The sequence below is a fragment of the Eretmochelys imbricata genome, chromosome 3 (genome assembly GCF_965152235.1).
Source record: "Eretmochelys imbricata isolate rEreImb1 chromosome 3, rEreImb1.hap1, whole genome shotgun sequence".
In the NCBI taxonomy this organism is placed as follows: domain Eukaryota; kingdom Metazoa; phylum Chordata; order Testudines; family Cheloniidae; genus Eretmochelys; species Eretmochelys imbricata.
The window spans coordinates 119,590,510-119,607,170 of record NC_135574.1 but is presented as its reverse complement, the minus strand read 5'-3'; the positions used below and the strand labels follow the sequence as shown (position 1 = coordinate 119,607,170).

The 16,661-nt window shown below is 42.1% G+C and overlaps 1 protein-coding gene across 1 annotated transcript in view; it reads right to left on the bottom strand.

The window, feature by feature from the left end:
- Nucleotides 1-16,661, bottom strand: part of SYNJ2 (synaptojanin 2) — a 98,232-nt gene that overhangs the window by 12,723 nt on the left and 68,848 nt on the right. The window contains exons 13-19 of the mRNA XM_077813267.1: nt 15,281-15,365; nt 14,309-14,449; nt 8,750-8,942; nt 6,773-6,931; nt 6,371-6,527; nt 3,735-3,852; nt 1,124-1,342 (exon numbers count right to left, since the gene is read on the bottom strand). Of these exons, the coding sequence (XP_077669393.1) occupies nt 1,124-1,342; nt 3,735-3,852; nt 6,371-6,527; nt 6,773-6,931; nt 8,750-8,942; nt 14,309-14,449; nt 15,281-15,365 (1,072 nt within the window). The remainder of the gene's footprint in view (nt 1-1,123; nt 1,343-3,734; nt 3,853-6,370; nt 6,528-6,772; nt 6,932-8,749; nt 8,943-14,308; nt 14,450-15,280; nt 15,366-16,661) is intronic.

Genomic DNA, 16,661 nt, shown 5'->3' with positions numbered 1-16,661 from the left:
TCCTCAAAGGCTACTACTCTGTCCTACAGCAAGCTGCAAAGGGGTGTGAAAAAAGCAAAGCACATTTCCTTCATGCTCCTCTCAGCAGCCACGGAATGCTCCAAACCTTCATAAACCATGCGGTGGTGGGGTCCTAGGGCTGCTCCTGAACCCATGTACCCTACTTAGTAGTATGCAGGGCTAGATAGAGAGAGCCAAGCTGACAGTATTTAGCAAAACAATCTCCTGAAATAAGTAGGTCAAATGCCTCGTAATTGATTTGTTGGTCTTGCTGTCAAGTCACAACTACTGCCACAAAGAAGTTAGATTCCAGGAGGAAGCAGCAGGCATAGCAGCATTTTGTGGCCAGGCACGACTTCAGATGTATGCCCCAGCGGAACAGTCTAACATCACTCCCATTTCAGTGGCACACTCAGTTCTGCTAGCCCTTTTCCCACTTTGGACAGGTACTTTTGATGCTGTTGTTTTCTTCCACTCATGGTAATGTAAATATCAGATAATGCCGAGCTGTGCTTGTTTTCTTCAACACAGAAGTACCATAGCTACCAGGAGGCCCAAAATAACTCAGCTGGAAGGAAACAAAACTCCTCCAACAGGGCTTAGAACTAAACACCCTCCCTCGCACTCAGTAGGTCCAGGAATGACAAAAGAGCTTGAGCCCCCAAGGATAGGCTAGAGGCTCTTAAATCCAAAAGAGGTGGAGTCACTCAGGAGAGCCAAATGAGTGTGAAAGATTGCCAAGGAAGGCAGACTCTCTCAGTCACAGGAATGGGAGGCACAAATTAGAAGTACTGCAAATTGAGGCAACACCCAATGCATGAGGATAAAAGGGCTGAGCCTGAGCAAGGTGAAGAGCTGGCTCCAGGAGGCACACTCAGGGCGAAGCCTCTGACCTGGAGCACTGCATACCCTTCTCCCCCACATAGCCAAGGAACCTGTTAGGATATTTCTTTAGTCGGATAGAGAGAAATAAAACATAAGTGCTAATAATTTCTAATCATTAATGCAATCTGAATGCAATATGTTACAGTCTAAAACGGTTATTCGTATTCCACACAGTTAATGCATTTTAATTAGGATTTTTTAAAAAATAGATTGCACGTGTCAAGAAATCAACATTTACCTGACAAGAACAATGGTGCCATAATTCTCAAATATTTGCATAAGCTCAGTCCGCAAGTCCTCGGGAAATTCGTTTTTCTCTTCAGGGGTTGGTGACTGGAGATTTACCATTACGGTGGCATCCAATGGTCCCTGGAAGGATGACACTTCCTGGAAAACGCTTTCGCGGGCAGCCACGTTAACTTCCTGGACTTCCACTTCTACAATAGCTAACACGGGCCTAGATTTTATACACACACACAAACATTGCTTTCATGTTATCTAAAATCACCGTCAAATAATAGGACATGCAAAAGATTGGTTGTCTGAAAGCAAGAATCTATTTTTAGATGTATTTCTGAAGCACCTTTCATCCCGGGATCTCACAGCACTTTGCAGATATTTTAATTAAGCCTAACAATACCCCTTTGAAGTAAATAACTGTAATACCCATTTTACACATAGGGTATGTCTACACGGCAGCTGGGAACATGTGTCCCTGCTCAGGTAGACAGACGTGTTAGCTCTGCTAGAGCTAGTATGCTAAAAAATAGTAGTGTAGCTGGGGTAGCAGCTTGGGCTAACTACCCAAATACATACCGATGGGGTCTGGCCGGGTTTATACACAGATGGCTAGCCCGAGCTGCCACCTGTGCTAACCCCAGCTATGTTGCAATTTTTCATGTATTATTAGCTTGAGCAGAGCTAGTGCATGCCTATCTACCCAAGCTGGGAAGCACGCTCCCAGTGGCAGCGTAGACATCCCCAGAGAGAGAGAGAGAGAAGTTGAGTAGTGGGCCCAAGGCCACATAATGAGTAAGCAGCACAGCGGGCAACAGAACCCCGGAGTCCGGACTCCTAATTTATTACTCTGTCTACTCCCTCATATAGGGTCTCACAGATTTACCACCACTACATTTAGTGAAAGATAGTGGTGATAATATACTGTAGTAGCAAACATAATAATAATACGAATATAATACTTGGCACTTCCATAGGACCTTCCATCCCAAGATCTCAGAGTGCTTTACTTATATTAATAAATTGTTTCCCAACACCTCTATGAAACAGGGAAGTGTTATTTCCCAAGAGGCATAGTGAGGTTAAGTGGTTTGCCCGAATTCACACAGGGTGCCCAAGATAAAGCAGTTTTTCTTCTTGACTTCTAGTTCTTTTGCCCAGGACAAAACAGTGAGAGGACAATGTACCCTTAAGTGTGCAACATGTTTGTGTAGCACAGACAATGATTTTCTAAATAGTTATGAATCATCTCTTATGTGTTAGCTCTCTGTGTGTGTCAGATCTACATAAATAGGGGCACGCTGTCCAAAGGGCTGAGGCTCGGCCTCTGTAGATGCAATCTGCACCCTCAGGATTGTACTTGCAGATGCATTGAAGGCACTCATTGGACACTTGCATATCTAAGCTCTTGTCATTGCTACCCGCTATCTGCACTACAGCTGGTTCTGTAATACGCACTACCAGACTGAACAAAAAGACTGAAGGTTGAGATGAAGGGGAGACAGAAATTAAAACAACCCTCTATAGGAAGTGTTAACTATTTCTGAAAACACTGTTGTTGCTTAGTACGTTGCTGGATGTTAGAAGAGATACACTGGAGTTTCTTTTTATAGCACATCCTGGAAAACCCAACCTACTGAGTGTAACTAACAGGTGTTGTTGAAACATGGTTACTGCAGTGGTGGTTGCTGTAACTGGGAGCCAAGGTAAAAGAAGCCTTGCTTCAAATGTTGCATTTTATAACGATTGTGGCAATTACACTGTTAGCTGCAGGAGCCAGTAGTGTCAGTGCGAATGGGCTAGTGCCTTGACATAGAGAAATGGTTTGTTTGTGAGAAGCATGTTCTTTCATTGCTGGAGAAAGGTGAAAAAGCCCTCCACAGTAACAATGCTGTGAAAAGCACTTTTGCGATTCACTGAACTCTACTGTGAGAAACAAAACAGCATTTCCATAGAGCACTCCAGGATAATTACAGAAGCTATTTTGAAAACAGACAAGCTTTTGAGATACATTTATCAAAGCACTCATAGCATTCATTTTCAGAACAAGTGAAACAATAACAGTGAGCAAAGAAAGTTAATCTGTATAATTTTTCTTTAGGGAGAAGATCTATAATCAACGTGGCTGTCTCAGCTTTTGATTTTGTTCTCTTCCCCTTTCTCCGTAAGTGGGGAGGCTTAATGTGTTTGCATCTCAGAGAAGCTCATTAACATTCACACACCCCAGCTCTACACACACAGTTTATGCCGCAAAGGCAACACATCTCAGCTGCCTTCATTCTAGCAGAAGACTGGGTGGTGCCTGTCAATGCTGCACCTTTAATTGGTTTGAGCTGTCAGAAATGAATGAGGAGAGGCATCAAATCATCCAGCCCTTGCCTCTGCATCTTGTCCAGCCCTTGCTGAGATCATAGTACAGAGGAAAATTAATACAAGGCCCACGGGCATTGCCACCCTTTGGTTTAGAACCATGATGGGGTTAAATGTCAAAGTGCTGAACAGAGAATAAGCATGTTGCGTCCATTAACAATCATTCTTGGCCCTTCCATTGAATATATACTTCAGTGAGCCTCAATGTAATCAGAGAAAGATAATCTAAGCTAGGACATTACCTGTGATCAGATGCCTGCAGCTCCGCTCTTCCATAATACATCAGGGCACCAGGAGTCCAAGTGTGTTTGACTTTTGTTTCAGCACTCAGATCACTATCTAGGAGATTGATCTCTCCAGCTATACAGCACAAAAGAGCATTAAAGTTCATAGACTTGTAATAATAATTTAAACTATTTTAACAATTTGCATTTCACAGAACTGTGGCTTTCACCAAAACACACTGTTCCTGAAGCACTCCACCTAAAGGATGGCTTATACCCCTCTAGACCTTGCATTTCCAAATAGGAAACAAAATGTAAAAAGAAGTGCAATCGATAGCACAGATCATTAGAACAAGACAAAACGCAAACCAATAACTTTTCAGAGACCTATATAATTTAGCATCACACACCGTCACATTAAAGTAGAGCATTTTTCTCCAGCCTGAAAACACCTACCTATATTTTGAAATAACCACATGCAGTTAAGAGACCAGACAGAGGAAATCCTGTATGGCTCTAGCTGCTCTGCTTTCCACATGGTTTTTCTGGGTGACAGGAAGTGTTCAAATCTGGGATAAGAGTGTAGTATAGATTGTTGCTTCCTGACCAGCTAGTGCCACTCTGGACTCTCCCTTTATGCTAGGGGAGGCCCTGTGCTGCACTCAGAAACATGAAGAAATGGAGGGAAGCATTGCTAGGCCTGGGGAGAAGGGTTATTTCTCATCTCCAGAGCTCAAGATGAGTTACTGTGGGACATGATCACTTCTCCTGGCTGCCTCATACTAGCTATACATCTCTTCCCTTTGATCTAGGAATTGAATTGTAAACAACCTGCAAGGAATGTCTCCCCACCTCTGCAAACAGCTCTCTGGCCCCAGTATCCTCCACTGTCTAGAACAGAAATGGAAGTTGGACTATTCGGCAGATCAGCAGTAGAGCGAGAGAAAGAAAGAGAGGAAGCTTTGCCACCAAATCAGAAGGGGTAGTGGAGTTTATAGGTGGAGAATGGAACCAGAAGGATTGGGTGGGGCTCAAAGGCAGAAAATGGGGAGGGGGAGAAGATGGATCTCCTAGCTGTGTTACCACTTGGGCTAGCTCTGGAAGGTCTGTAAGTACAGGAGAAAGAGGTTTCATTTATTTGCTACTTTCTTCTGATATATGGTGGGCTCTTGCAGCCCTGCTAGATCATCCCATCTACAATGTCTGCTCAGCCAGCTGAAGTCCTCTCTGGGGCCACTTGAAAGAAGAATTGAGAGAGAGAAAGGGAAATTTATTGAATAGCTGGGGATATTTTTTTTAGCTGAAAAGATGCAATGGAATTACTGGATAGTCTGCAACAATCATAAAGCAGTTGGGAAATATGAGGAGAGTTATTCAACTTCTGCATGCATTTAGAACAATGGCAGACCTGCTACAAACATGAAAAAATGACAAAAGTTGTAGAAACGTGAAAAAAATGGAAAGGGTGAGAGGTAGATTCTTAAGGGAGGATTTTTAGGCTAACTGTGGTCTACAAGGTGGAAGGGGAAAAAAATTGGGTCAATTATTGAGCAGCCAGAAGTGGAGAGAGGGTGCCTCTGCTAACTGTGAGAAGTGTAGGGAGGAGATACCAGCACTTTTATCCTCCCATCCAAGTGTTATTTTCTTCTTGGTTATTCAGCTGGGATATTTCGATTATCTACAGCAACACAGACCCCTCTATTCCTGTGAGTAGGACCCTATTGGCTTAGAAGAACTGCAGCCCTACCAATATTTGAGCTTATTTCTCACACAAACTGAAGTTCACCTATTGTTATCCCCTGCATCTCATCCCTTCTACGGTTTTATTGCTTTGTAAGCTCATGCCTCTATTTACTGGTCATGATCCTCTTTTTACTACACCATCAGATTTTAAAATCAATATGAGATTATTTATGTTACATTGACATCCTCTCTGGAAACCCTCACTTTCCTTCATGGTATTTATACTGAGGCAGTCCACGGGACGACCCTTGTATCTTAAGAGGTAAAGTCACATTTGTATGCATGGATCAGATAATTTCTCATGTAACTCCTCACTTTGCTTGCATAAGTGCAGTTTTTACACACACTAATGGATGACATGCAGATTCAGAGGCTGGTATGGAAATATGGCTCTGGCGGCAAAAAGTTTGGTTTTTTTTAAAAACTGTCCTAGTATTTTATAGCTTTTAACTTACAGATAAAGTAATGCACTGCACTTCCGTAGCACTTTCCATTCAACGATCTCAAAGCATTTTACAAGTATGAATTAATAAAACCTCACAACATTCAGTATTATCGTTCCCTAATAACATCTGAGGAAACCAAGGCACAAGGCTCAGATCCTTATTGAAATCAGTAACAGCAGGAGCAGGAGTAGGCTGTAGCTAAGTGACTTGATCAGGTTTCAAATGTGACTTCTATGTTCATGAAAGCAGTCCCACTGAAACCAAAGGGAGTACCACCATGAGTAAGGTAATCACAGTTTCACCCAGACTAAAGGCCAGATCCAGGTATAGAACCTAGAATCCCAGACTGTCCACCTTCTTCTCTAACCACTAGACCAAATTCCATCCCTTGGATCCAGTGAGATCTGACTGCCAGGCATCATTATTTAAAATGAGAAATGCAAAAATGAGAAAGACCCTACGCACCTGTTTTATCAAATGAAAGCTTCTTTCTCCACCAAAGCACTCTGTCAGTCCAAGCAGGGGTTCTGCACTTATCGCTTGTATCATAAGCCTCTGAGCCAACATCATATTTATATGTTGGTCCAAAATGAATAGTGCCTTCATGAAAGTCTTTAAAAATCTATTAAAATAAATATCATTTCTTCAATCAGCTAATTCCTGCTTATGAAGGTTTCATAGTCACATATTCACTTTTATTAATATAATCACACTGATTTTTTTTTAAATGAACATACCCATAGAAACGCATTTCTGAAAATGCCCTCATTTTCATTCTTACTTAAAGGCAATTAGTTTGGATCAAAATATGGGTGTTCTGGAAAATGGCTATTTTAAATTTGGAGCAGATTGGATAAATCCCCTTACTTTTCCACTGGATTTCTGCTGCTGTAGTTGATCAGATTCCAGGAGTCTTTTCCAGTCTTGTCGTTTAAGAAAATAAAAGACTTCTTCATATGTCAGATCAATGCGATAGTTAAAATCACCACACCAGAACACATAGTCATGTGAGAACACATTCCTCCCCTGGTGAGAAGATACAGAATTTAAGACATAGTTTAAAATGATACATTTTAATCAACTGAGTTTTAAAACTCAGTTTCCCTCGAATACTATATTTTGAACTTGTTTACGAGGTTTTAATTGCTAAATCCAGTGCAGACTAAAAAAGTGGTCTCTACATTTCTTTCTGCATCCCACAGTTATTTAGTCACAATTTTACATCCATAATTTAGATATCTTAATTCTGGCACAGTCAAGGACTTATATGCCTGCATGATCTAAACTGCAGCCACAAAATGCTCTTGCTATTGTATGCACCCGCAAAAACAGAGGCTTCAGTCAAGACCAGGCTGAAAATTTGCCCCTACAACTGCATAGCACATTTCTGTAAATGTAAAGTAATAATATTATTAACAGAGATTCACTCCAATATTTAAGCTTCATGTGTTATGCTACAGATAACTGCACTTTCAAAAAATAAGCTCTAAACCTCTGAACACAGGGATTCATAAAGGAAACACTTCAGACCTGTATCTCTAGCATCACTAGAGGGCACTGTTAATATATATTACACACACACACACAAAGTATACACCAATATAGTAAACTTACAGGATATAAAATAGTTAATGAGCTATTGGAAGTAAGGACTGCTATACGCATGATTTTATGGCCATTTAGAATGAATATTCTATGCAGGTCTTCAATACTGGGACTATTATTTCTAACATAAATGGAAACTGATTAATATGCTATATGTGTCAAGCCTGTAAACCCTGGAAACAACAGGGAGTTAAATTTTATGCTCTTCAACCTAAATGCCATTCTTTGCTGACTTAACAAAATAAATGAACACATCATAAACTGGTCCTTTCGTTCCCTGGCTTACAGGCTCTCTGGAGAAGTCTGAAAGAAATGGCAGCTGTGGAAATCTAACGCGGCCAACACCATTAAGGCAAGCACAGGAACAAAGCCACAAAAACCCTACAGGGCCACTTGCTGGCCTTAAACAGAGACAACTGAGAGGTGATCAACAGAATACCATCCAAAAGATATCATATCTGATATAAATACAGAGGAAAGGGATCTCAGAATGTCTGTTTGCGCCACATTCTGATAAAGATAAAAATTAAGTGTGCTTGTTGGTCTTGGGAAATGGGACTCTAGGGGAAGTGTAGGGAGAAAGGATGAAGAAAAGCAGGAGGCATGTAGGCTGTGTGCAGGAGACTGAGAAGTTGTGGCATGTCACAATCAAAGAGAAGGAGTAGCTGGAGTATGACACACTCTGGGTATGCTCTGATAGAAAATGGTCTTTTAGGGACTCTTGCTAACTAATTCAAATTAGAGCAGCCCCAGGGTGAACTAAACTGTTCTGGGTCTGAGCAGAGAACCAGGGAGCCATTACTGTCTGTGTGATGCCACCACACCTGGTTCTTAAAGCGTAATCTTGGCAAACTGGTCCACAATGCATAAAGTTTTCAATCTGTGAATCAGGTGGGTGTGATAGTGAGTGATGAAGCATTATGATGGTGGGAAACTGGTTATATCCCTTCATTGTTCACGGTCAGGCATTCTAACATCTGGGTTATTTAAAGGAGTAGAATTTTTGTAAAGAAAGTATCGTTTGTTTTTGGGTTAGCTGGTCTCCATGGAAATATGCTTTCAACCTTACTTTCTTTTTTATTAAGTTCTTTTGTGTGAATACTCTATGACTTTGAATTGCCTCCCATGCTGACCTGCCAGGTAGTATAGATTGCTACTGACTCTCACAATTAAAAATTTAAGGATATAATTTTCACTCCCATTCACAACATTTCTGTCTGAGACATCCTAAATACTTACCATTGGGAAGCTGAGTTTCTGTGTAATCTCTTTATAATCTTCATTCCTCTCTTTCACTTGAGACTGACCAGCTGTCAAGTGACTGCATATGAAGCAAAAACTGGTACTGTGGAACTGGAAACGGATGCCTACTGCACCTTTATTCCCAGCTTTCCCTCCCATCCCGGTTTTCACTGTGTCTATTGCTACATCCCTGGACCAAAAAAAAAAAAAAAAAAAAAGGTGGGGGTTGGGGGGAGAGAGAAAAAAAAAATCAATCAGTCATTACTGGAAAGTGGAAAGGAAAACCCCATCTTATTTAGAATGATGCTTTTATTTTCCCTCCAGTTATTAAATACATGAATGAGCAGAGATTCATGTTGTTCAATGGATCTCTTAGGGTCTTTTGCTGCAACATTACTATTGGCGGTATAGATGTTCTAATGTTTCAGATTACCAGTTAAAAAACAACAATACAGTAATAAAACAATCAAGTGAAATAACTTTGTCTTTGGGCCACCCCTCTTGGCATCCTTTCCAAACTATTCAGCATTCTTTGCATGAAAACATTTCTGTACCTTTTGTAACTTATATGAGGTTTACTTTTGATGTTTGTCTTTATCAAAACAATTCCTTTGAAGTATTGACAATAATTAAGGGTCACTTTTTACTCCCTTTTATTTTTCAATCTGCTGACATGAATCTGCTGACAGCTGGTTATCTACTGAAGTGGCATTTCCATACCATGAAATGCAACTTTTGTAGTGGAGAGCGGGCCACATCTCTGGTGTATCAATGCAAATATCAAAGCATACAGATTATAAAATCTGTATTTATCAAACTAGTTGATTGTTAGAAACAAATACTCAGACCTTGAGCACTGAAATGGCATCAGTTTTGATAACAAATTGCCTGTTGCATCCATATTATTAATTACATGGTATTTCAATTACATCTTAGCAATTAACATATCATTGTTTTACATTATATTACAACTTGGCAAAACGAACCACCTGTTAGCAGAGTAATTACTCCCAGATAGCCAGTCTATTTTGAGAATAATGCACGCCTGTCTTTTCAGATAAGCAAATAGTGAGATCATAATTGTAATTGCCCCAGTCCTGTGTGAATCCTTCCTATTGAGAAAATTTCCAGTTACTTTGTACATAAAATCATGAGCACTGGATTAGAATATTTGTGTCCGTTGATGCAGGGCAATATCTGGAGGGGACAAACGTTAAGTCTTTGTTGACTTTTGGTTACACACATTCTTGGAGGTTCTAGAGGTGTTGGGGCAATTTCATACCACAACCCGTGCTTTGCTTCTCTTTCCTGGCTGGTGAAGGCCAGTGGGGAAATACTAGGTCCTGGGTTGGCTGATGGGGAACATCAACACCTTCTCTGAGAGAGTTTTGACCATTTTAAGGAATCATGTGTTCCGTCTCTGCTCTAAGAAGCCATCCATTGATGTGCCAACCTATACAACTATTAACTGGAATCTAATCCTCCATTCTTGGTTAAGGTTATAGGAAAGGTTGTGGTGAGACAGCCTCATAGTATCCTGAGCCTCTGAGTTCCTTGACCCATTCATTGTGATACATACTTCAATCACACCCCATTTTATTAATCTCCTCTTTACACTAGTCTAACCTTTTAATCTCCCTTAGCATAGAAATCTTTCTCTGCCTCTGATGATTTTTGTTGTCCTTTTCTGGATTTTTCTTTTTTATTTTTAAACTACAAAATCACGTGGCTAGGATTGGCTGTGTCCATGTATCCTGTAGCAGCTCATTAATATTAAATAATGAAACTCAGCCACTTATTAAAATCAAAACCTTTCAGGACTTTCAATGGCCCACTGCTGTATATCTGAGTGCTAACAGGTTGACAGTTGCAATAGAACCAATCTGTAGAAAGAAAAGGAGTACTTGTGGCACCTTAGAGACTAACCAATTTATTTGAGCATGAGCTTTCGTGAGCTACAGCTCATTTCATCAGATGTATACCGTGGAAACTGCAGAAGATATTATATACACACAGAGACCATGAAACAATACCTCCTCCCGCCCCACTGTCCTGCTGGTAATAGCTTATCTAAAGTGATCATCAAGTTGGGCCATTTCCAGCACAAATCCAGGTTTTCTCACCCTCCGCCCCCGCCCCCCCCCAAACTCACTCTCCTGCTGGTAATAGCCCATCCAAAGTGACCACTGTCTTCACAATGTGTATGATAATCAAGGTGGGCCATTTCCAGCACAAATCCAGGTTCTCTCACCCCCTCACCCCCTGGAGAGTGAGTTTGTGTGTGTGGGGGGGGGGGGCGGGGGGCGGAGGGTAAGAAAACCTGGATTTGTGCTGGAAATGGCCCAACTTGATGATCACTTTAGATAAGCTATTACCAGCAGGAGAGTGAGTTTGTGTGTGTATGGGGGTTGGGGGGTGAGAAAACCTGGATTTGTGCTGGAAATGGCCCACCTTGATTATCATGCACATTGTAGGGAGAGTGGTCACTTTGGATAAGCTATTACCAGCAGGAGAGTGAGTTTGTGTGTGTGTGTGGTTTTTGGAGGGGAGTGAGGGAGTGAGAGAACCTGGATTTGTGCAGGAAATGGCCCACCTTGATTATCATACACATTGTGAAGAGAGTGGTCACTTTGGATGGGCTATTACCAGCAGGAGAGTGAGTTTGTGCGGGGAGGGGGGGGGGGTGTGTGTGTGTGAGAAAACCTGGATTTGTGCTGGAAATGGCCCAACTTGATGATCACTTTAGATAAGCTATTACCAGCAGGACAGTGGGGCGGGAGGAGGTATTGTTTCATGGTCTCTGTGTGTATATAATATCTTCTGCAGTTTCCACGGTATGCATCCGATGAAGTGAGCTGTAGCTCACGAAAGCTCATGCTCAAATAAATTGGTTAGTCTCTAAGGTGCCACAAGTACTCCTTTTCTTTTTGCGAATACAGACTAACACGGCTGTTACTCTGAAACCAATCTGTAGAGTAATTCTGCTATTGATCCCTTTTTAGTCAAGCTGGAGTACTCAAATTTCACCTAGTAAAAGTTATTCTCCTTCTTTGGACTACTTTTATCAGACAGGTTAGTTGAAAAAAATAAAAAATAAATAAAATAAATTCAGGAATTTAGTCTTTTCCCTTTAGAACGCAGAATGCTGCAGTAAGGGAACACTAGTGTTACCTGGATTCCATTAGTCTGACTGCAGAGCTAGGTACGACATGAAGACTGCATGGACCTTCATGGTGGATATTTGATTAGTGAAAGAGAAAGTAAGATAGCCCAGCAGGGTTTGAAACTCTCGAAGGTTTTAGTGACCCAGCAGTGCATTTGGTATGGGGTGGATGATATTGTTCTAGTCTTCTCTGGGAGATGCCAGTGGGTAGTTCTGGCCAATTACTCCGCTCCCACCTGCATATCCGTAGGCATGCTTCATTCCACTGCACAGGCACTTTCATGCAGGCTCTGTTCTGTTATCCACCCTACCCAATGTGTATGTGAGTCTGTTGAGGTAGACAGGGAGCTGGTTTGGGTTCCCCTGTCATCACTACTGTACACAGAGGTCACACAACTCTGTCTCTGTCAATTTAGGCCCAGATGCTGTAGTCTATTTGGTTCCACAGCGCTTGGTTGAAATGGAGACTTAATGACAGTAAGCTCGCTGAAGCTAAATCTAGAGAAGAAAGGAGTCCTGGTGGCAGAAGCAGCATAAATATATGGTAGGAGAGTTTTCTCATCTTATGACCAACAAGATTATCCACTCTCTAGCCCAAGAGTTTTTGGATTTTAGTGTACTTTGCAGCCCTGATTGCTCCTGGATCTCAGATGTCATCAGTGGCCAAAAGCATATTTTTTCTCAGGTGAATCTGCCTTTTATCTCAGATCTGGACCTTGTAACTCCAGGTTGTATTACTACAGCGCTCTCTCCATGAGACTACCCCTGAAGAACACTCCAAAGCTGCAGCTGGTGCAGAGTACCACTAGCTACCTGTTTGGCAGTGTTGGCCACAGGGAGAATATTATGATAGTTCTGCAATGGCGAGGTTGGCTTTCTATTTACTTTAGGGTGCAAGTCAAGGAGTTGGTAGGGATCTACATATGGCTTAGTTCCTGGGTGCCTCAGAGACTGCTCCTCTCCCTTTGTGCTACTACAACAATTGGGGAAGGTGCTCTTAGTGGTTACTGTAGTTAAAAATCTGAGGTGAAATCTTGGCCCAACTAAAGTCAATGGAAGTTTTGCCATGGTCTTCAATGGGGCCAGGATTTCATCCTGGGGACTGACGGCAGGACAGTCTATCTAAGGATCTTATACAATCCCCATTACCACAGCACCTGAACATCACACAATCTTTAATGCATTTGTCCTCACAGCGCCTCCGTGAGGTAGGCCAGTACTACTATTCCCATTCTACAGAAGGGCAACTGAGTCACAGAGAGAAAGTGACTTGCCCAAGGTGACACAGGAAGCTTGTGGCAAAGTAGAGACTTGAACCCACGCTCCCTTCCTCTATCAAAGGAATGATCTTCTCAGAGGAGAGATCTTGACTCTAGGATTTGCTTCCCCTGTTGGTTCTAGGAACTGCATTAGGCCTATATCTTTTCTCCAGCTTTTGTCTGTGTTGGGGATGGGTGCAGGGAAGCTTAGCGGGGAGAAATTTATAAAGGTGCCATCAACAATTAGATGGCTCGCTCCTAGTGAAAGTCAAAGGGAGCAAGTTGCCTGACTCCAATTTGTGCTTTTGAAAATATCTCCTCCTTGGTCTATTTTTGATGGGAGTCTTCTCCTTTTGCCCAGTTTGGCATCAGTACAGCTTACGTTGTAAAATACTGTACAGATGTCCTAACTTGCTCATTTCTATTGATTTTATTTCAAATAAAGAAATAAAGCAAAATTATTACTTCTCATGTCTGAAGAATTTGTTAGCCAATGAAATTCTGTTTTTAACAGGAATTTTTATCTCTATCCCTAGCCCAACCTCACGTTTACAATTGTACGGGTTAATGAGCTTACACGAAATGAAGAACACATTTCTGCAGCAGGAATTCTCAGCAAAAAACAGGCCTTCACCTTAGGGCTAGATTGAAGAACTTTGGGGCCCTGTGAACTATGGCATTTAGGTGTCCCCCACCTTTCCTTCTCCTATAGGTTAGGAAGCCTTGGGATGAGGGTCAGGTACTGCCCCAAAGGGTGGGACAATCTGTGTGTGTGTGTGGTGGGGGGGTCAGGTTCTGCCCTGAGGGAGTGAGAGGCCCTGGAGGGGCTGTTAGAGAGTGAACTCACCCTGCACTCAGCTAGCAGCAGTTCCTGTCCCACAGGGCTGGCCCGGCTCCCCACTCCATCCCACTAGTTCTTGCCACAGCATGCTGGCAGAGCCCTCCCTCCAACTCCTTCCTGGCCCATGATTTCTGTGTGTGTGTGTAGTTGGTACCCCTGGAGTCAGGCCCCCCACTGAAATGGCGGCACTGGTTCAACTGCACTGTGTGCACATTGATTAATCCAGGCCTGCTTTCCCTGCTCCCAACTCCAGGCCACAGGAAACCATTTGTGAAAACATGACACCCTCGTACCTAATGAAGGGGACGTGATAAGGTCGTACAAAGATGAAGAGACAAACGCCAACAAGCTGTGCCGATGTCAGCAGAATGTACCGGTGAGTCCTGGAAACCGCTTTCTGAAGCTGCTCCCCCCACATCTTCCTATTAGTTGTACTGGAACAAAAACAAACGCTGAATGAATTGAACAGAAACGAAATAATAAAAATCATGTTGAAGCCTCTTTCTTTGCAATGTCTCTTTCCCCTGCTCTTGCAACACGAGGCAGAGGGCAGTAAGGTGAGAGCTAAATGGACTTTAACTGCTTAGGAGGTGACCGGCTACATGTGCTCAATATTGAATGCACTGCTACTCTCAAGTGATGGTTGGGCAGCCATGGTCTGCATAGATTTGACCTTGTAGACCTCCTTATTTTTCTTGTCCTAAAGATCCACTGATACATGCAGATGAATACTGACCCACCAACCATGCTACATACTACTGTAGCTTTGCTATTCCTAAAGATGATATCTCAATGTTAAGCTAGAAGAATCAGCAGTGAAACGCTACATTCCTTGGTTGTTTTTGCCCCTTTCCCCTTGAGTCCTCCTCCAGCCTGTCAAGCAACAAATTTTTTCACATGCACGGACAAGAAAAGTTCATTCCTTACCTCTACTTCCTACCCTAGCAGTACCTTTATGAATACACATACATAAATACTTAAGCACAGAGAGATATTGCTCACATTGTAAAATTCCACACATACATTTCAGTTGTGTGTAGAGACTTTGACAGTTTAACATTTCAGCATCAGACAAGGATACTGAGAGCACAGTGCTAAAGTAGGGCCCTGCATTGGCTTAGAAAGCTCAATGATATGCATTGTATAAAAATGAGAGAGTGCACATTTGGGCTGGTAACCTTGGCATTTGTTAATGACAAACACATTCCCACACAGAGTGACCATATGCAGGTGAATGTACAAAGCACAGCTCTGTTTTCACCTACCTGGTATTTACAATATTCCCTGCATTTAATTCCACCATCTCTTCAAATCCCACAGCAAACATGTCAGCAGGGCAGCTCTCATCGTCTGCGTATAGAGGAACAAACGTCATTCAAGACTTACCACTTTATTTGTTGTTTCGTTTAATCATTTGCATACTTGACAGAAATTAGAAAAAGAGACGTCCTATAGTTAATTTTGTGCATCCTCTGCCAAGTTATATAATTATAGCTCTTTTAATCTATCTTTAGAAAGCAACCCTTGCAGTTCCTTTTATCATTTTTCTGCTTGTCTCCTTCTGGTTGTCTGCATCTTTCTGGTAGGAAGGAGCCCAGAACAAAGCACTTTATTCTAGGTGTGGCCTCAGCAATGTTGTTTAGAGGGAGATCCTCTCTTCCCAGATTTAAGATATGATGCCACTGTGTACAAAACCCAAAAGTCACAATGGTTTGCCCCATCCCATCCAGTCACATTGAAATCTCATACCCAGTATGCGGTCCAATATCTCAACGTCTGTTTTTGACACAGATAATTTATCTAGCTGCAACTATTGTCCACTACCAGCATGTTTCTTCCTCCCCACCCATGCCCCCAAGTAAGATTTTCCACTACTTTGAGGAAGTCTTGGAGGTTCCTTGCTAACTTTCTTCCCTGTCTTCTTCAACAACATACACCACGGATTGTAGCCGCTTACCAATGAAGAAATGTGTCTTGACAACAGTGCTCCTTAGACCAACTGGTACAGGAGTTGGGGGGAGGTGTCACTGATGGGCAACCCACCTAGGTGTGAGCATGCTCCTTGGAGAGGACTCAGACAATCAGACACTGATCTCTCATGGGGCGGCACAAAACTACACCTACATCTGCTTGTTCACCAGGTTTGCCTTACATCTAAAGGGTTTTCATTATTATTCACCAGACAACAAGAACTTCACTCAGCCCTTAGGGCTTTACAGAAGAATACTGTAGGAGCCTAAATCAGGTTTACTCACAAATTAAGAATAAGAAAAGCAGAAAAGTGCACATGCAAAAATAGTAACTGCATATTTTACATGCATAATTTTGACACCCATTTTTGAAAATGTAGCCATTAATGTAGATTATTAAAACAGCTGACTGCATGAGGCGCCTGACTTCATTGTCAGTAAGTATGTCTAATGTGCATGAACAGAACACATACAGCATAACGTTGTTAATCTCCTACTTCCTGGGCCTTCTGAGACTACAGTAGTATGGGCTCAAGAGAAGTAATGCTCACGTGAGACAGCCAGGGATACATGGAATTTATTTGTGTGCTACGCACAGGAATATCTCAGCAATGCCTGCAAAGGATTATGTATTACTCTGTAACAGGGAAAGTGAAGGACAAGCAGTAATTTTAGA